The sequence below is a fragment of the Lytechinus pictus genome, chromosome 7 (genome assembly GCF_037042905.1).
Source record: "Lytechinus pictus isolate F3 Inbred chromosome 7, Lp3.0, whole genome shotgun sequence".
Classification (NCBI taxonomy): domain Eukaryota; kingdom Metazoa; phylum Echinodermata; class Echinoidea; order Temnopleuroida; family Toxopneustidae; genus Lytechinus; species Lytechinus pictus.
Genome location: NC_087251.1, coordinates 35,160,170 through 35,176,720, shown reverse-complemented (window position 1 = coordinate 35,176,720; position 16,551 = coordinate 35,160,170). Strand labels below are relative to the sequence as shown.

At 34.8% G+C, this 16,551-nt stretch overlaps 1 protein-coding gene across 1 annotated transcript in view; it reads right to left on the bottom strand.

The window, feature by feature from the left end:
• The window catches only part of LOC129265219 (fibrillin-1-like), a 61,283-nt gene that overhangs the window by 28,192 nt on the left and 16,540 nt on the right, over window positions 1–16,551 (bottom strand). Inside the window, exons 6-13 of the mRNA XM_064101486.1 lie at window positions 15,614–15,739; window positions 8,657–8,794; window positions 7,107–7,229; window positions 3,996–4,160; window positions 2,867–3,025; window positions 2,167–2,307; window positions 885–1,010; window positions 263–388 (exon numbers count right to left, since the gene is read on the bottom strand). Of these exons, the coding sequence (XP_063957556.1) occupies window positions 263–388; window positions 885–1,010; window positions 2,167–2,307; window positions 2,867–3,025; window positions 3,996–4,160; window positions 7,107–7,229; window positions 8,657–8,794; window positions 15,614–15,739 (1,104 nt within the window). The remainder of the gene's footprint in view (window positions 1–262; window positions 389–884; window positions 1,011–2,166; window positions 2,308–2,866; window positions 3,026–3,995; window positions 4,161–7,106; window positions 7,230–8,656; window positions 8,795–15,613; window positions 15,740–16,551) is intronic.

Genomic DNA, 16,551 nt, shown 5'->3' with positions numbered 1-16,551 from the left:
ATGCGCTAGTTCCTGCAAAAGACATGATCACTCAAAGATGAAACAAAAATAAAGTAGAGTTTTTAAAATCATCACTAAAATTGATCATCAAATAGGTGAATAGCAATACTGTTCACATATGCATGTACAGTGTAGGATATCTAATTGATAATTGATTAATATAAATGTATCAATATTGATATATTGACACCTCATATACTAATATACCAATATTAATAGATCAATATCTTATATGTATTAAATCGATTTAAACTCAACTCACATATGCATATTCGAAGGCTAGAGTCAAATTCATAACTTCCAGGGCATTTACAGTTGTAGCTGCTCTCTGTGTTTTCACAAGTTCCATTTCCACAAATTCCTTGGTATACAAAGCAGTAGTCATAAACTGAATAGGAACAAAATTAAGCACACATCCATTCAAACAAAGCTTTCTTCAGAAAAAAAATAAACATACACCGAATGTAATTCCCACACAATACCTAGTTCTCAACAGGGTTATATTTATGATGAGCATTGTTTTATTATTCTGTCATCAATTAAAAGCAATCACTAGACAAACAATACCATATGTCTAAATCTCATTAATAATTCATCTAAAAGGATGTAAAGCTGTTTGCCACTGGGTTCATAATCATTACAAACTGAACATGAACATGCTTTACACTTTCTGCAACCAAGAAAATCACATAATTAAACTTCAAAACATGAATGAACACAATAAACCAAAGGCAAACAAAAGAGATAGGAGGGACGGCAGATTTTGTTTCCCCTCCTATCTAACATAGGGCAGACAAAAGATAGGTGGGGCAAAAAAATCTTGTCCCTCCTTTTGTCTGCTCAAAGCCTTGTTGTGTGTAATACAAGTTATATCATGAATGTACCTGTGCAGGTCTTGCTACCATCATCAAACTTGTAGCCCTCAGGACAATTACAATCAAACAAGATTTCTTTGTCCACACAAGTTGCAGCCCCACAAATCTCTGGGAAGATTTCACATTCATTTATGCCTATTGTAAGACAAAAAGGAGAAAAAAGGGATGAAAAGGAATAAAAATTATTGACTACATACATGTATTAGCTCAGTGAGAGTGTAAGCGGATGTGAAAAGAGAGTATTACGCATACTAGTTGATCATTTCAAAGGATATTCTGTCTTTTTAAAAAAATTCATGCTCTTTTTTAATCTGTTTATAATATAATGATCTTTAACTGATATATTATATCTGTGATGGCTCAAGCAGTGCCTGTCACTCATGGGACCTGGGCCCTGTCTTACAAAGAGTTACGATTGATCCGATCAACCTAAACGATATGGAAATCCAACAGTGTCCTAATTTTTGCCTCGAGGAAATTTGCACAATGTCCTTTGTAAGCAAAGCAAAGCACCCAGAATTTTCAAGAAAACAATAAATGTATGACTTTACATCATATCTAGAAAATATTTCGAACAAACATGCATTTTAGATGTTGCTGACTTGCCAAAGTTGTGGTTGATCAGATGAACCGTAACTCTTTGTAAGATGGGGCCCACATGACATGTTCATTTTGATAGCACTATTGAATTCTAACATATAATTTAAGTGCTCTTATATATGTGATGACAAACAAGTGGAATGTCGCCGGCAATTTTGCCTGCATTGCATGATTCAATATAGTAGCATTGCTGACATTGAACACAACTAAGATGAATAATTATTCAGAAAAATAACCCATTAATTTGAGGAAATAAGATCATTGACCTAAAAAATGACCTTTGACCTTCGCTTAGTGATCTGAAAGTTCATTCATCCATTTGCAGATACTTGATAGAAATTATGTGTAAGTTTTTTGTGTTGATATCAAGAATGGCTAAAGTTTGACACAAAATGACCTTTGATCTTGATCACATGACCTGAACTCATGCAAGATGATCTATGATACTTGATTACCCTTAAAAGTCCAAGTGTCGTTAAAAAAAACATATACTTTCAAGTTATGATGACATTTCAAAAGCCTAGCCTTGTTTACAAAGTCGCAGCTATCGGAAAAGCAGTGCCTACATGTATGTCTCCTTTCTGCTATGCAGGCAAGACAATAGAACTAACAATTCTAATTCATAATCATAGATACATCCTAAAAATGAAATGAAATAAAATAGGAAATAATGAAAGATGATAAGTTATACCCAAGATGCTGGCTTCTTGTCCTGCTGATGGATGTGCAGCTGCTTCAGGGTAAGTGTCTGGTATATTGATAGTTTCTATTGGTCTTCTCTGTGTGATAACATGTTTGCCTTTACCAACGGGACACGTCTCATTGTATGCAACTGAAAATATAACAACACACAGCAACATTACAGTTTCTATCAATGGATGAATTAAAGCTCGCGTAGCCTAATTGAGCACTAATTTTAAAAGTACATCTTCAAAATCAACAACTGCCTCACTATAAACCAATATGAATAAATACAACAATATTGAACATCAAGAAAAGCTAGTTTTCCTTAAAAAAATAAAATAAATAACCATGAAGACTAATGATAAAAAAACAGACTTTCCTATTTTCTAGTCTCTCTCTCCTTTATTGTTTATGAAATGAGAGCTAAAAAAATACTTTTTACCATGATTTTTTAACTGGTGCTCCATTTTTAACATGAATTTTCACTTTAAACACACACTTGCAAATCACAATAAAAATTGATGCAAGAGCACTGTACCATGAAAAGCCAAGAAGAATGAGAATGATGTAAATCATTCAATCTTTTTTCTAATGATGTATTAAGATCAAGAAATATTGTATACCCATACTTAATAGAAAAGTCTACCAAATACAGGAAAATTGTACTGGTTGACAGGTATTTATTACATATCTTCACATATGCTTACGTGTGCCTTGTGAGGGGCAGACAATGAGGTCACAGTCATCACCCCACCCAGCCCCAACGGTGCAGCAACATTCTTGCTGAGTGATATTAGAACCAAGCACATTGGAACAGAAGTTTATATCACTGATACTGCCATAGCAATCCTTCCTCTCCACCTCGACTGAAATAAGATGAAGAAAAAAATATCATTAAAAATGAATCAATATTATTGGCTGCCCAACATTGCAGCAACATTCTCGAGTTATATTAGAACCAAGTAAATTTGAACAGAAGTTTACTTTTCTAATGCTGCCATAACAATCATCCTTCCTCTCCACTTTAACTGTAATAAAACAAGAATAAATATATCAATATGAAATGTACATGTATGCAAGCATTGACTGCTTATTGTTGATAAATATTTCATAGTTATTTTTTTTTGTTAATGTTTCGCTGCTGTTCTTGCCATCATTGTTATCACTAATGATATCATTGCTGCAGTATAATGAACCAACTCTCCCATTTTTTCAATGTAGGCCTACGTAAAGCCAGTCAAGTTATGTTATCAAAAAAGAAATAGCCACTTGATGCCAAATTAATTTTTTTAACACTCAAGGGAGTGGGTAATGAACATAAATTGTTTTCAGGACAGTCTGAATGAAATGATACAGGACAAACTTTGGTCTTAAATTTTTATATTTTAGGCAAAGCTCTTTTCCATAGGGCACATTGGTATCACAGATTATCTGGAATTTTTTTTCAAAAAGGCACCAAAAATCACCTACGCCAATAAGAGGGCCATGCATCAAAGACGGTGAACAGGGCATGCACCGCATGACATTCAGTTAATTAAAGACCTGCAAGCTACTGTTATACTTCTCATTTTAAAGGTTAAATTTAATTTACCATAAGAACATTCATCACAAAAAGTTTTTGACTTTTTATCGACCAAGTCCAAATCCAATGCAGAATGAAAAAAATGTATACTAAACTTTGATATTCTTATGGCAAGGCCATTTTTTTTATCTAGGGCACATTTCTATTTTACAGAACAAATTCAAACAAAAACAAATTCAATCAATAGAGCACTAAAAACTGTGGGCTTGGATTAATTTAAGCCCTGCATCAATGCTTATGAGAGATAAACTCACCTATTTCTGGTGTGCCCTGTGCTGCAGGCTCCTGGCAAGTTCTTGATTCACTATCATACACAGTATCCCCAGTGCAAACACACCTATAATCTCCTACTTCATTCACACAGATGGCCTCTTCACCACACAGGGGTGTGTCTCGGGCCTGTCCACACTCATCGATGTCTAAATTGGAACAGATATATTCGTAAAAACATGATTATCATAATAATTATTATCACTAATATTATCAGCATTATCATCAAAAATATCATTATTATAATTATCATTATTATTACTATTATCATAATTATCATCAGCATCATCATCAATATCATCATCATCAACAACATCATCAACATCATCATCACCATCATCATCATCACCATCATCATCATCATCACCATCATTATTATTATTATTATTCATTTGATTGAATCGTATCAAGCACTATCTGAATGTAGAAAACACAATAATTTATTTTAAAAAAGTTAACACAAATACCTGCAAGTTTTATTCATACATGTAGTTCAATCATATTTCTCAATAAACAAGTTATACATTCAACATAAAACGTGATATCATATCACCCACTTTTCTTGGGGAAAGCATTGTGAAATCAGAATGCAATGAGAAGTGCTGTTTTTACTTCAGACATATTCTGTAAAGTTGCATAGATAAATAGACTTGCATACCATGATGGATGACAGCACATTACCACTCCATCATGGGAATACACACAGAGTACATGGAAGTACTGTTTAAATGGATTACTCTGAAAGGTTGACAACCCCTTTGTGCTTGGCTTGTGGTTGGGGGAAATGGAATAAAATTATAAACATATTCGACCACATTGCGCAGGTGAATCATAAAATCCCAAGAATTAAATGGTGGCGCCCCCAGGAATATTACTACCACAATAGAACTGATATGTTTCAAGCATAATAGGAATGAGACACCCATTCAACCATCTTCTAGAGAAATCAGTGAAAGAGAAACAAAGTTAAGCATATGGGTGTTGTAAATTTGCGTACATAAATGCTTTCATTTAATTCAATAAACAAATTGACTTCCCCACATATACTTATTATAAATTCAAATAGAAATATTACAGTCACACCTTTGGGAAAAACTATAAGGACTAGCTATCTACATGTACAAAGACCACAATTTGGTTTCCCTTAAATAGAATTCCAAAACTTGTATTAAAGCGATCTGTCCATAAAGACTTTACTTGTCTCATTTGGGTGGTCTTTATATACAGTTTTCACTGTATTTACTTTACAAAACCAGTATCATTTTTTGTGAAACACCATTCAACACAATTCAATGTACCATCTTACCAATATTTAAGTCACTCTTATATTCCTAGATGGAAAATGTCATGTAAAAACTTTTATACAAAATAGAAGAAAAACAAACCTTCCCCCTGGATCACCACTGAATGAATCATATTGCCAATTTTGTATTCAAGTTTAAAAAAATCATAGCAAAACATGGTGTATTGAGGGAAAATGTTCACATAAAAGACATTTTTCCTTCGAAAAAAAGAAAAGAATATATCGGTAGGTGATTAAGTGGTGATATGGAAAAAATGATTGTAAAAATTCATCAGGAAAACTACATTATTTTTTTTTTAGAAAGTGTTACTCAGCAGTTCTTAGTGCAATAAAGACATCATATCCCCCCAGAGGAGAAACAGGTCTGGTGTTCAGGTTCAGAAAGTAAGGAACACAAACAGAGATAAAGAATCCAAAGAGAAAGTATTACGGGGATGTAAACTCTGTTTTTTACGGCCCTTGAGGCAATCCAATGAAGAGGTTCTCAAACCGCAAGATCGTGTGAACTTGGTTGATGGCTTCCATCTCGTATTTTAACTCTCTTCGGCTTCAAAACTGGAGCAATGCCCAAAGTGCCTGTCAATTATTGCTTATCTTTTACGAGGGAATAAATATAAATGACCACATTCAGTCTTTAATGGACATGATTACAAATGTACATGACTTAAACGAAAAAATAAAAGATTTTTTCTGTGAAATATAGACTTTTCATAACATATGTAGTTATTTGCTTAGATGGAGATTTGACAAGGTGGTTTGACCCAGAGGTGATGAGCTGCTACACAACTTGACAACCCTTGGCAGCAGGGAAAGGGGTGTTGGAGTTTGATCCCTCCCCTCTCCCTCTTTAGGGAGTACAAGGGGTGGTTAAACCTCTAAACCAGTGCTTCTCAACCGTTGGGCCGCGAAGCTCTCTCAGGTGGGCCGCGAGAAGCTCCCGAGAAAGCTATAGTACTACCATAGTATATGTCACAGGCCTATCCGAACATGTTATGTCCGATCGGTCTTCGTGGGTCAAACAAAACTAAAGCACGATTTATTTTAGGTATCATGCATGCTGCAAAGCATGCAAATGCACACTATGATGGTTTTGATCTCATTTTGATGTAAACCTTATGTGCATGCATATTGTGTATGTAGTTAATTGTGGCCCATTTACCAGACATTTGCGAATGCAGATTAGTTCTCAAACTGTTTGTTTTGAATGTGCTTCAGAGCTCTGTGTTCAAATTTCACAAAACATCTTTCATCAAAATTGACGTTTTCGTAAAATTTTGGTAGGTGGTCCTCGAAAAAAATATTAGAGTCAAATCTGTCCTCGAGGAAGAACAGGTTGAGAGGTGCTGCTCTAAACTTTATCCCCCCTCCCCCCATCCATCACTGCTTCAAACAAAGACAATCTGTCATATTTATTCCTTATTTAATGAGTATATATTTCAAAGAGTGCATTTCACTAATTGATCAAGTCATTTCGTGAAGGTCAGATAATATGCATTAATTTCAAAATGACTTCTAAATTTTTGTGAGTCAAGGTCAATGGGTGAACAAAGGTGAGGACACACAAGAAATTATACAAAATGAAAATAACAATAAAAAACAATAAAAAGGTCCAATTCTTTTTATGACAAAAAAACAAATAAAAAAATAACTGATATTCACTTTAAAAAATTGGTTGGAGTCAATCAGATGCAGGTATTTTGGCTCATAACAATGCAGCTGAAAAACCTTGTTATGAAGCTCTTCCTTGGTACGTAATAGCATGGGCAGGACTGAGTGAAAGAATAATACTGACCTATGCAGTCTGTTTGTGTTGGATTCGTAGTGAATCCTTGCGGACATCGACAGCGGAAAGAGCCCTCTATGTTGATACACTGTCCATGCTCACACGCGGTCTCATCCGAGCACTCATTCACGTCTGGGGAATAACGAGGACAAATCGTCAATAATTGTGGTTTAGTTCAGGACAGTTGAAAGTTGGAATAACTCTGCCGTCTTTCAACAAATAAGGACATAATGATACAGGGTGCTACATAAAAAAAAAACTTTTTAGAAGCACTTGCCCTGTCGGGCAAGTAAATTTTCAAATAGTTGAAATATACTTGCCCAAATATCTATTTCACTATTTCACAAAAAATCCTTGAAAACAAAGTTTTACCTCTTAAAAAAAAAAATATTGCGGTTTTATAAACCATTGACCTTTTTTTCCTCTCTTTTGACATGAACTGATGTACCATGTTCTTGCATTTCTTTTTCCAAAGTTATTTTATCGTGCCCGCCATGACCAAATTTAGGGTAGATATATCACATCGACCCTAATTTTGGTAATTCTACTGTGATAATTTTCCTTGCCCAATTCGGGCAAGTAGTTTTGGTCTTTACTTCAAAACACTTGCCCGACTTCAACTTTTACTTGCCCCGGGCAATCGGGCAGGTGCTTATGTAGCACCCTGTGATAATACAATGAAAATGGTTCTTTAAATTGTGGTGATAGGTGGTTTCAAACCGCCTCGATCACAAGAATCCCCGTTAAATTACGAGAACATTTTTAGGCTGAAAAATACCCATTAATTATTCCTGCATTCACACCGCCCTGAAACATACCCTTCGGGATAAGTTCCTGAAGTAGTTCCTGAAGTTACGAGCATGCGCAGTATGGTCTGATAAGCAAGCAAGGCGCGAGATTCAAAATCACTAGCCCAGCAGCCACCCACGGCGCCGCACCCAACGACACGCTGGGCTAAAAGTTCCCGTAATTTGCTTTCAGACCGCCAAAATACCCACGACCTTGGAAAAATCCCCGCGAAAGTTCTCGTAATTTCGCCAAGTACCTACTATTTATCGGGTATTTTCTTTCGGGGATATTACGCGTAGTTTGCTTTCAGACCGCCAAAATACCTGGTATTTTCTGATCGGGGTAAATTTCCCGATCAGAGAATACCTGGAACTGGCGAACTTCGAGGCGGTCTGAAACCACCTATTGTGACTTCAGGATATCTGAGATTTCTCAACGATCAGTCACTTTCTATCTAATTCAAACAAGATTAACAATTCCAACATAATATATGTATATCTAATGAAAACTAGGAGGAAGTTAATTTTACATGTATCATCATGTGATTTTAAGAATACATTTGCACAAATTGAAATAAAACAGATATAAACAATACACCATAAATTAGAAGAAAATAAATGCTGATAATAAAATTACACATTTCATGCTCTTATTTGTTTGTTTATTTTATATACAATACTTTGTTGCGTATGACTTTTTGTGATTATCTCTGAAGAAATAAAATATCATTTTAACAAAAAATTGTCATATCTTCATTGTTTTTAACTTACCTACACATCTTTGATGAGTCAAATCATATCTGTAACCATCACTGCATTCAGTTCTCAAGCAGTGGTAGCTTCCTAATGTGTTTTGACATACATACTCTCCACATGGGTTCACATTCCTAACAGTACATTCATCGATATCTGCATAAATAGAATAATGAAAAAGAAAGAGAGAAAATACATTAGATTCATATTCATTCAAGTCATAAATTAGCAATTAAAATACATTACAAATATCATTGAAAACGTAAAAGCAAATGTGCGATATCAATACTGTATCATATCTAGAATTTGATAAACATACTTCAGATACTAGAAATAAAAAAATAAATCCATGAACATTTGAAATCATTCCTTATCACATTGTCAAATTTGAAAAGTCACACCCCATTACCCCTCACCCCATTGTTTATCTATTATTAAGAAGAAAATGATAGATAGTTGAATTGTGATGAAATGACACAAGAGTAACAAATAAATGATAACAAAACAGATGAAAAATTTGGAAGTACCGTAAGTAACGGTGTATTAACCGCACCTATTTCTCGGCGGGACAGAATCAAAAGTCGGGGGTGCGGTTTATACACGGGTGCGGTTAATACACCGTTACTTACGGTACTAGTTAGGATCTAAGGCTTGATAATGAATTCAATCAATTCATAATATTGATATTTTAGAGATTTTTTTATTCAATTAAAAATGATTTTTCACAAGAGAGAATGCATGAAATATATACCTAAATGTAGCATTATCATCACTCAAATAAAGTTCAAATACAGCCTGACCTCAATTTCATGAACTGGCGAGTTAAAGAAGTTGACCCAAGCACTATTTCAGTCTGTAAATGTCTCTGATTATTATCCTCTAAGGTGACATTTGCAGATGGAAAAAAATTGACTGACACGCATATATCATCAAACATGCTTTCAATCGGCAACAATCCTTAACAAGCATCGTTTAAATCATTTCATTGTTCAAGGCCATAAGACATCTTGTGATAGCCAATTAACCTTAAAACCTGTTCACTCACTCTGGAAATTTGGTGGAACTCTGTAAAAAGCGACATTACTAAATTGCTGCAAAATCAGGTCAAGATCTAGGCCACTAATTTGTTTCCCTCCCCCACCCGCCGTGCCGTCTCAAGACATTATCCTCTGTGCCACGTGACAAACTGCACACTTAAGGAAGAGTGGCATCTCTAAATATTGGTGTTTCATAGCACATGCTAAAATTAATTAGGCATTTGGGTTAGCAAGCACGTAACCCTGGTAGAAATGAAAACAAAGTCTCAATGAAATATTCAGTTTTATATCAAGACTCCCTGTCTCTGGGAAGGAGAAGTCAGTCGTAAATTAAATACAAATACAGGTCAATTTGGAAGTTTGATAGAAAAACATACTTGTAAAAAATTAATCTGAAAAAAAAAATGAGGTCATGAAACTGTCTTTTTATTGTTGTCTTTATTTAAAAAAGGGCAATACTATGATCAAAATAGCTTTAATAAAAGGTTACACACCCCACTGAGAAAGATGAATTTGGAAGAGAGAGAAAAAAAGACATCAACCAACACATTTCAAGATAATGTAATCTGTTTTCTATGCTGGGAGTATTTCTATGTATGAAAATATTTCTGCAAATCAGATTAGCACAGTTTCGGACAAGAGGAAATTAAATGATCATTCTTTGCGCTCATCCTGGCACAAACAGTTGCTAACATTCTGAAAGTGAAGTCAGTTACATAGATTTTCAAACTGAATTTTTCTTTATCTAGGTATTCCTGTCTACTTTCCCCCTGTATCCTTCTACGCCTCATCTTCATAAAACTCTTTAAAAAATCAGCATGTCCTTTGATGTCTTTATTATCTAAAAGTTCATCCTTTTCAATTTCTCTTCATCATTTTCAAATAAGAAACATACCTTCAGGTCCCTGTCTTACAAAATAATAATAATATTAATAATATTATACAACATTTATATAGCGCTTTATACAAATGTTATTAAGCGCTGCATACTATCACAAAATAGCTGCAATTGATTAGATCAATCTCAATTATGGAAATTGTAATGTCATAATTCTTATCAAATGATATGTACAGCAAAGCACACTGATGCGTTATTAAAATTAATGATACATGCATGTATATTAAAAACCAATTTGAATGGACATGTAATTCCCATCAAATCACCTATCAGTTCATCTCACATTCCCCATTCCCTTTGTTCTTGTTTTGAAGTTGCTGTTATTCTCTCAAATCCATGCATGCAGGGATTGACCTTCAAAAGATCTTTCAGGGCTCTTGCTAATCCCACCAGTTTCAGTTTTATTTATCATGTTGTACCCTTTAATATTTTGAATGTATTTCTGAATGTTTATACTATTGTATACTGGTATTTATCAGATTGTGAAAATAAAAAAATACAAATAGACTTAAGTATTGACAGATTGCCAGTTGTTTGGATCAGTTGGATCAATTGCAACTCTTTATACGACCGCGTGGGTGTTTCATAAAGCTGTTCGTAAGTTAAGAGCGACTTTAAGAACTACTGGTGTCCTTTCTTGTGGAAAATGGTAGCCTATTAAGCAATATGTTCATTGTAATGGTTTAGCGCGCAAGAAAGGATCACCAGTCTTTCTTAAAGTCGCTCTTAACTTACGAACAGCTTTATGAAACGGCCCCCTGGTGACATTAATGATAGATCAGAGCACATGCCAAGCTGCCTCGATTCACTCATCCTCATTCTCCGGGAGACATTGTTAGGCCCATGTCCAACTTGGCTCCATTCCCATCCCCTCATAAAGAAAAATCAAGATTCTAACAATTTACATTTCCAAAGACATTTTTTTTTTATCGTCATCTCAGCACTGTAATTTCTGTTTCCCATGTCACTGTACTGTCTCACTGTGGGCAACAGTCGCATGGATCTATTTTGGGAAAGGATTGGTGGTTTCTTCTCAATGTCAACGATTCTCGACAAACATACAACACTCTGAATGGAGATACAGAATGTACGTGATGGAAAAGAGTTGAAAAAATATGATACAACCACAAGCTCTTGGCTTCCTCATCAATGAATGCTCATTAAACTGAAACTGCAACCTTGATTTACTTATGGATTGAAAAAATAACATGAGGCATGTATTCTGACCGCTCATTCACCAGAATACCTGTAAAATTTACGAGAACTTGTTTAGTACTCTAAATACCCGATATTGATAATGATTTCCCACATTCATGTACCCGCCTGAACCAGAGATGGTGTAGTTCTTGAGCATATGAGCAAGCGCAGTCTGAGTAGCAGACAGACACAACATTCAAAACCGCTAGCTCAGCAGCCCGACCATGCCTGCGCCCAACATATTCAATATTTCACATCACTGTGATTGATGGTAGACAAGTTCTCAAAATTTGCTTTCACACACTGCCAAATTACCACAACCTCAGGATCTATTTTGCAAATTTTGACCACTCCCTACCATAAAGCAGGTATGTTTTTTTCAGAACTGTACAAAGTTCTATTTTGCTCTCATACTGGCAAAAATGCCTGGTATTATCTGATTCAAAGGTAATCAGGGTTAATTCCCTAATTATGATCAAAGAATACCTTGTATTCTTGAACTTTGAGTCAGCCTGAAACAAGCCTTAAGATTCTATCAGGAGGCATCTGCACCCTCCTGCTAAGTATCTTTGAGCTTGCCTTTGAGCTACAAACTATTCAACAAACTTTTCCCATTTCCATCTTCCTTTTATCTTATTCCTGTTTACTTAGAATGTCCTTCATTTTAATCACTTTCCTGTACACTCGTCTCTTTTTTTAGACACAAAAAGGCTGATTGACCTGCAAAGACAGTCTTTTATCGTCAATATTTATCATGAATGTGACACTGGATCTGGATGCAAGGAAACTGTCCCAAGGCATAGTTTATAAAAAAAGGAATTTAAATAACAGCCCCAAGTCCATCTATTGGCCAAATTCAGTTTAACATGGGATATTGTTGCTTATACATAAGCCCATCGTGTATGAAATGTATATCCAAGAATTCCACCCAAAACTACCCAAAATGAAATGAGAAACTGACGAAAATTCTCAAAAAGGCATACATAAATATCATTTTGTTTTTCTTGTTTTACTTAGAATGAACTATCATAGACTTGAGATGTTCTTTTATCAATATTTGTAGTCAATTGCACTTGATTTTATGTACACAAACTACAGTTTACCCTTGGAAAACCCGACTATCAAAAGTATAATTGCAAGTAGATCATACAATATTTGATTTGTTTTGTTTTTAGTTCATTTAATTTCTCTTGATTTTATCCTGTGAAAAATGTTGCAGAATCATTGAAAGGAATATAATATAAAATACCAGGCATCATGAATCAATTAACACTTACTTTGAGGTCAATATAATTCAATTAGTAACAATTCAGAAAATAATAGTGTGCTCCAAATCAAGTCAACACATTGAATCAATAGATCATTACAGGACAATCAAGGTCACAGATAAGGTCTCCTTGCAAAACTAAGATAACTTGCGGCCTTTAGTTTTTAACATACTGCTGATGTCATTTGGCACCAAATGATACAAAGTCAAATTATCAATCAATCCTGAAAACTTTGATTTTGCTATCCCTAGGATGACAACGGCAAGCAACTCTGTGGAATGAGTTTCTTAGTAAATGAGAAAACGTGTCATCGTTTAATGTGGAAATATATAGAGTCACTAGCTTTTGATACATCCATATGTCAGAAATGGGGACTTATTTGACTCCAATTCTCATCTTGTACAGCACTGAGAAAAATTCCCAAATCAAGCAAAAACACGATTTTGAAACAAAAAATAAGAGTTTTTTTTTCTTTTCATTATTTGAGGACAGAATTGTCCTTCTACATCTCATAGAGGAAGACAAGTGACAGTTTCTCAAAGTTTCTGCTGATATTACTACATACAACACTACATGTCATCAAGGGCATTCAACTTGTGACATCCTACAACTGTTACAGAACATTCATCATCAAGACAAGCACTGCCAGACAACCTGCTCCGATCACAGTTCACAACATTAACCCTTCCTTTTAAAAAAGAAATGACTGTTTACTTTACAAAATAGGAGAAAACCCTCACTTTTCCTGTGTTTCAACAAAATTAAAGAGAGGAAGTCAGAGGAATCTACTATCGAGATAAGGACACATTAATCAGAATTCTGTGGGATTAATAGGATGTGTAAAGGTAACTGACTTGATAACTCATGGATGTCCTTCTGGGGTAATTCGAACAACTTATGTGTCTGTGAAGGATAGTGCACTGCATGTATACAGTCGTAAAACGAGCATGGGTTTGTTCCAGCATAAAGGGTAGATGGTGGCGATTGGGATTTCACCCTCATCCCCTAAATAATGTTTCCAAAAGTTGCTAAATTTAGTGCTTTGGGGGCGACCATCTATTCAAAAGTCGCCCCAAGATCTAAAAATGAAATAAGATTTAAAAAGGAAATATATTTATGTTCATTTACTGGATAATTGCTTGTCAGGCTAATACTAGTAGGGAGTCTTTCTTTGAATGAAATAAACGCAGCCCCAAAATTTCAGCAATCACCCCATTATGAAATAAAATATATCTTTTAAAAAGTAAAAATTGTTTCCATCCCTGGTTTGACTCTGTTCTCTGTTGCCATCACTCCTTCATATCATCTTTATCTTTTCATATTTCAAAATAAAAAGATGATTCATCAGTATCTACCTTCTTTAAATCTAATTGACAGCCTGCCAGAAAAACTTAACACCAGGACAATTGGTTCATCGACAAAACCAACAGGTATAATGCTCCACTGATCATCACATGATTACATCATGACAATGTTTCTTTGGCAAGAAAATAAACGCTGTAAATTTTAATTTGCTAATTGAATCGGCGTAGTTTACACAGAGGTGCAGTGAAAACAGGTGGAAGGTAACCTTGTATGTTATACATATGCATGTCTAACCGTCAATAACCCCAAAATAATGGAATCAATATAAAGTTATTACCAAGGAGTGGTTATTATCAAAACCTGCTTCAAAGTGGGCAAGCATTGTCTAAAGACAGACGGAATAAATCTAATAACGTGAGAATGATAGATCGGCCCCATGCATTCCAGCAGACAATATCAGGCAACACACTCAACAACTCTACATGCACTATTCACCATCGCATTTACAAAGTAATATCTGATTTCAACCCTACCCATTTTTTTCTAAATTTTTGTTACATAACTGATTCACTTAATTCTTTGTTTCTTCTTTGTGTCATCTCTAAAATGATTTGCTGAATCAAATCAATTTATTGTAATTCATTAACAATTTTTATAATGATTTATGCTGTATATATTTTGCAATTCATCCATCTGGTTTGCAATTGAATTTTCAATAAAGATACTTTCATATTCATTTCCAGAGGCCTACAGTAACAGTGGCCCTGAAATGAAAACACTTTATCCATAGCAATGTGATCAAGATCTGCTCTATTAACCCTTGAATCTGCTGGAATAATTCATGTTATATAACTACTTTAATCATGCAAATTTTTTTATTAAAAATAAAATTGCCCATTGGGGCAAAAATATGGGGAAAATATGAATCTGATGAAATCAATAAGATACATGTCATAACTTCATCTGCACAAAATAATTTGGACTATTACTTTTGTGATCATTCAAAAGTAAATGATGTATTTACTCTGAGTGAGATTTTTTATTCAAAGATGTTGCAAAGGCTCTTGATAAGGTTCCTATTATTGATGATAAATATCCTCTTGCACTATGTGGGTAAATGTCTTGCTTAAGGAAAACAACCTATGGCTGGGATTCGAACCCACGTCCCTCCGATTGATAGACGAGAGTTGTAACCACTAGACCACGACGCCCCCACCATCGCTATCTATAGCACTTCATGAAACTGGCCCCTGATAAACGGCCATCTTACCTTTACAGGTTCCATCTCTCAAAACCAGTCCTCTAGCCTGGGAACAGATACAATGGTAGCTACCGTACGTGTTAAGACATCGTCCACCATTGCAGATACCCCTTGAGTCACTGCATTCATTCACATCTGTCACAAAATCACACAAAGATACAAGTAATAAATACAAGTGCTTGTTTGGTGTGACTTACAATAAGAATCATAATGGCACTTACAGGCCCATATTATTGAAAGAGGTTTCAATTGTACCTAGATACAAAAACATAGACAATGCAGGATTTCGTATATAATTATGCTTATTTCATGGCTTACACTAAGAAAAACTCAATAATGCTCGCCAAAGCTAATGCTTGGCAAAGGGCGCTAAGAGGGAAGCACAATAATGAGAAATTTGCATAACAATTGAAATCTCTTTTGAAAATACGGTCCATTAAGCTCCAAATGAAATCTGTAGAGAGTTCAAGGTGCACAAAGAGCTAAGAATCTAATAAAAAATGTTTTAATAAGATTTGTTTTAAACTCAATAGAGATACATTTTTTTTCTTCAGAAAGGTTATTCCACAATATGAGGCATGCATTAGCAAAGGACCCCCCCAAAAAAAAAGTTTGATGTACACTTTTGGACTGCAAGACATAATTAGTCTAAAGTATACTGATCTATGAATGAAGGAAAAGAAACAAAATCTTAAAAATTATCCCCCATTATAAGATTTCAATAACCCGTCGAATGAGATGGAAATGAGGTAAGAAACAACAAGATTCTACAGACATCCAATTCACTAAAAAAAAACCTCCCCAACTATAAGGCAGGAGCATAATAGCCCCAGAATTTTTTAGGAGGCCAGACACGACATCCTGTAATTTGCAAAATTTCTAAGAAGCTATGACCAAATTGTTGACCTTTTTAAAGCAAAAATTTAATTTGGGGATAGATTACAATA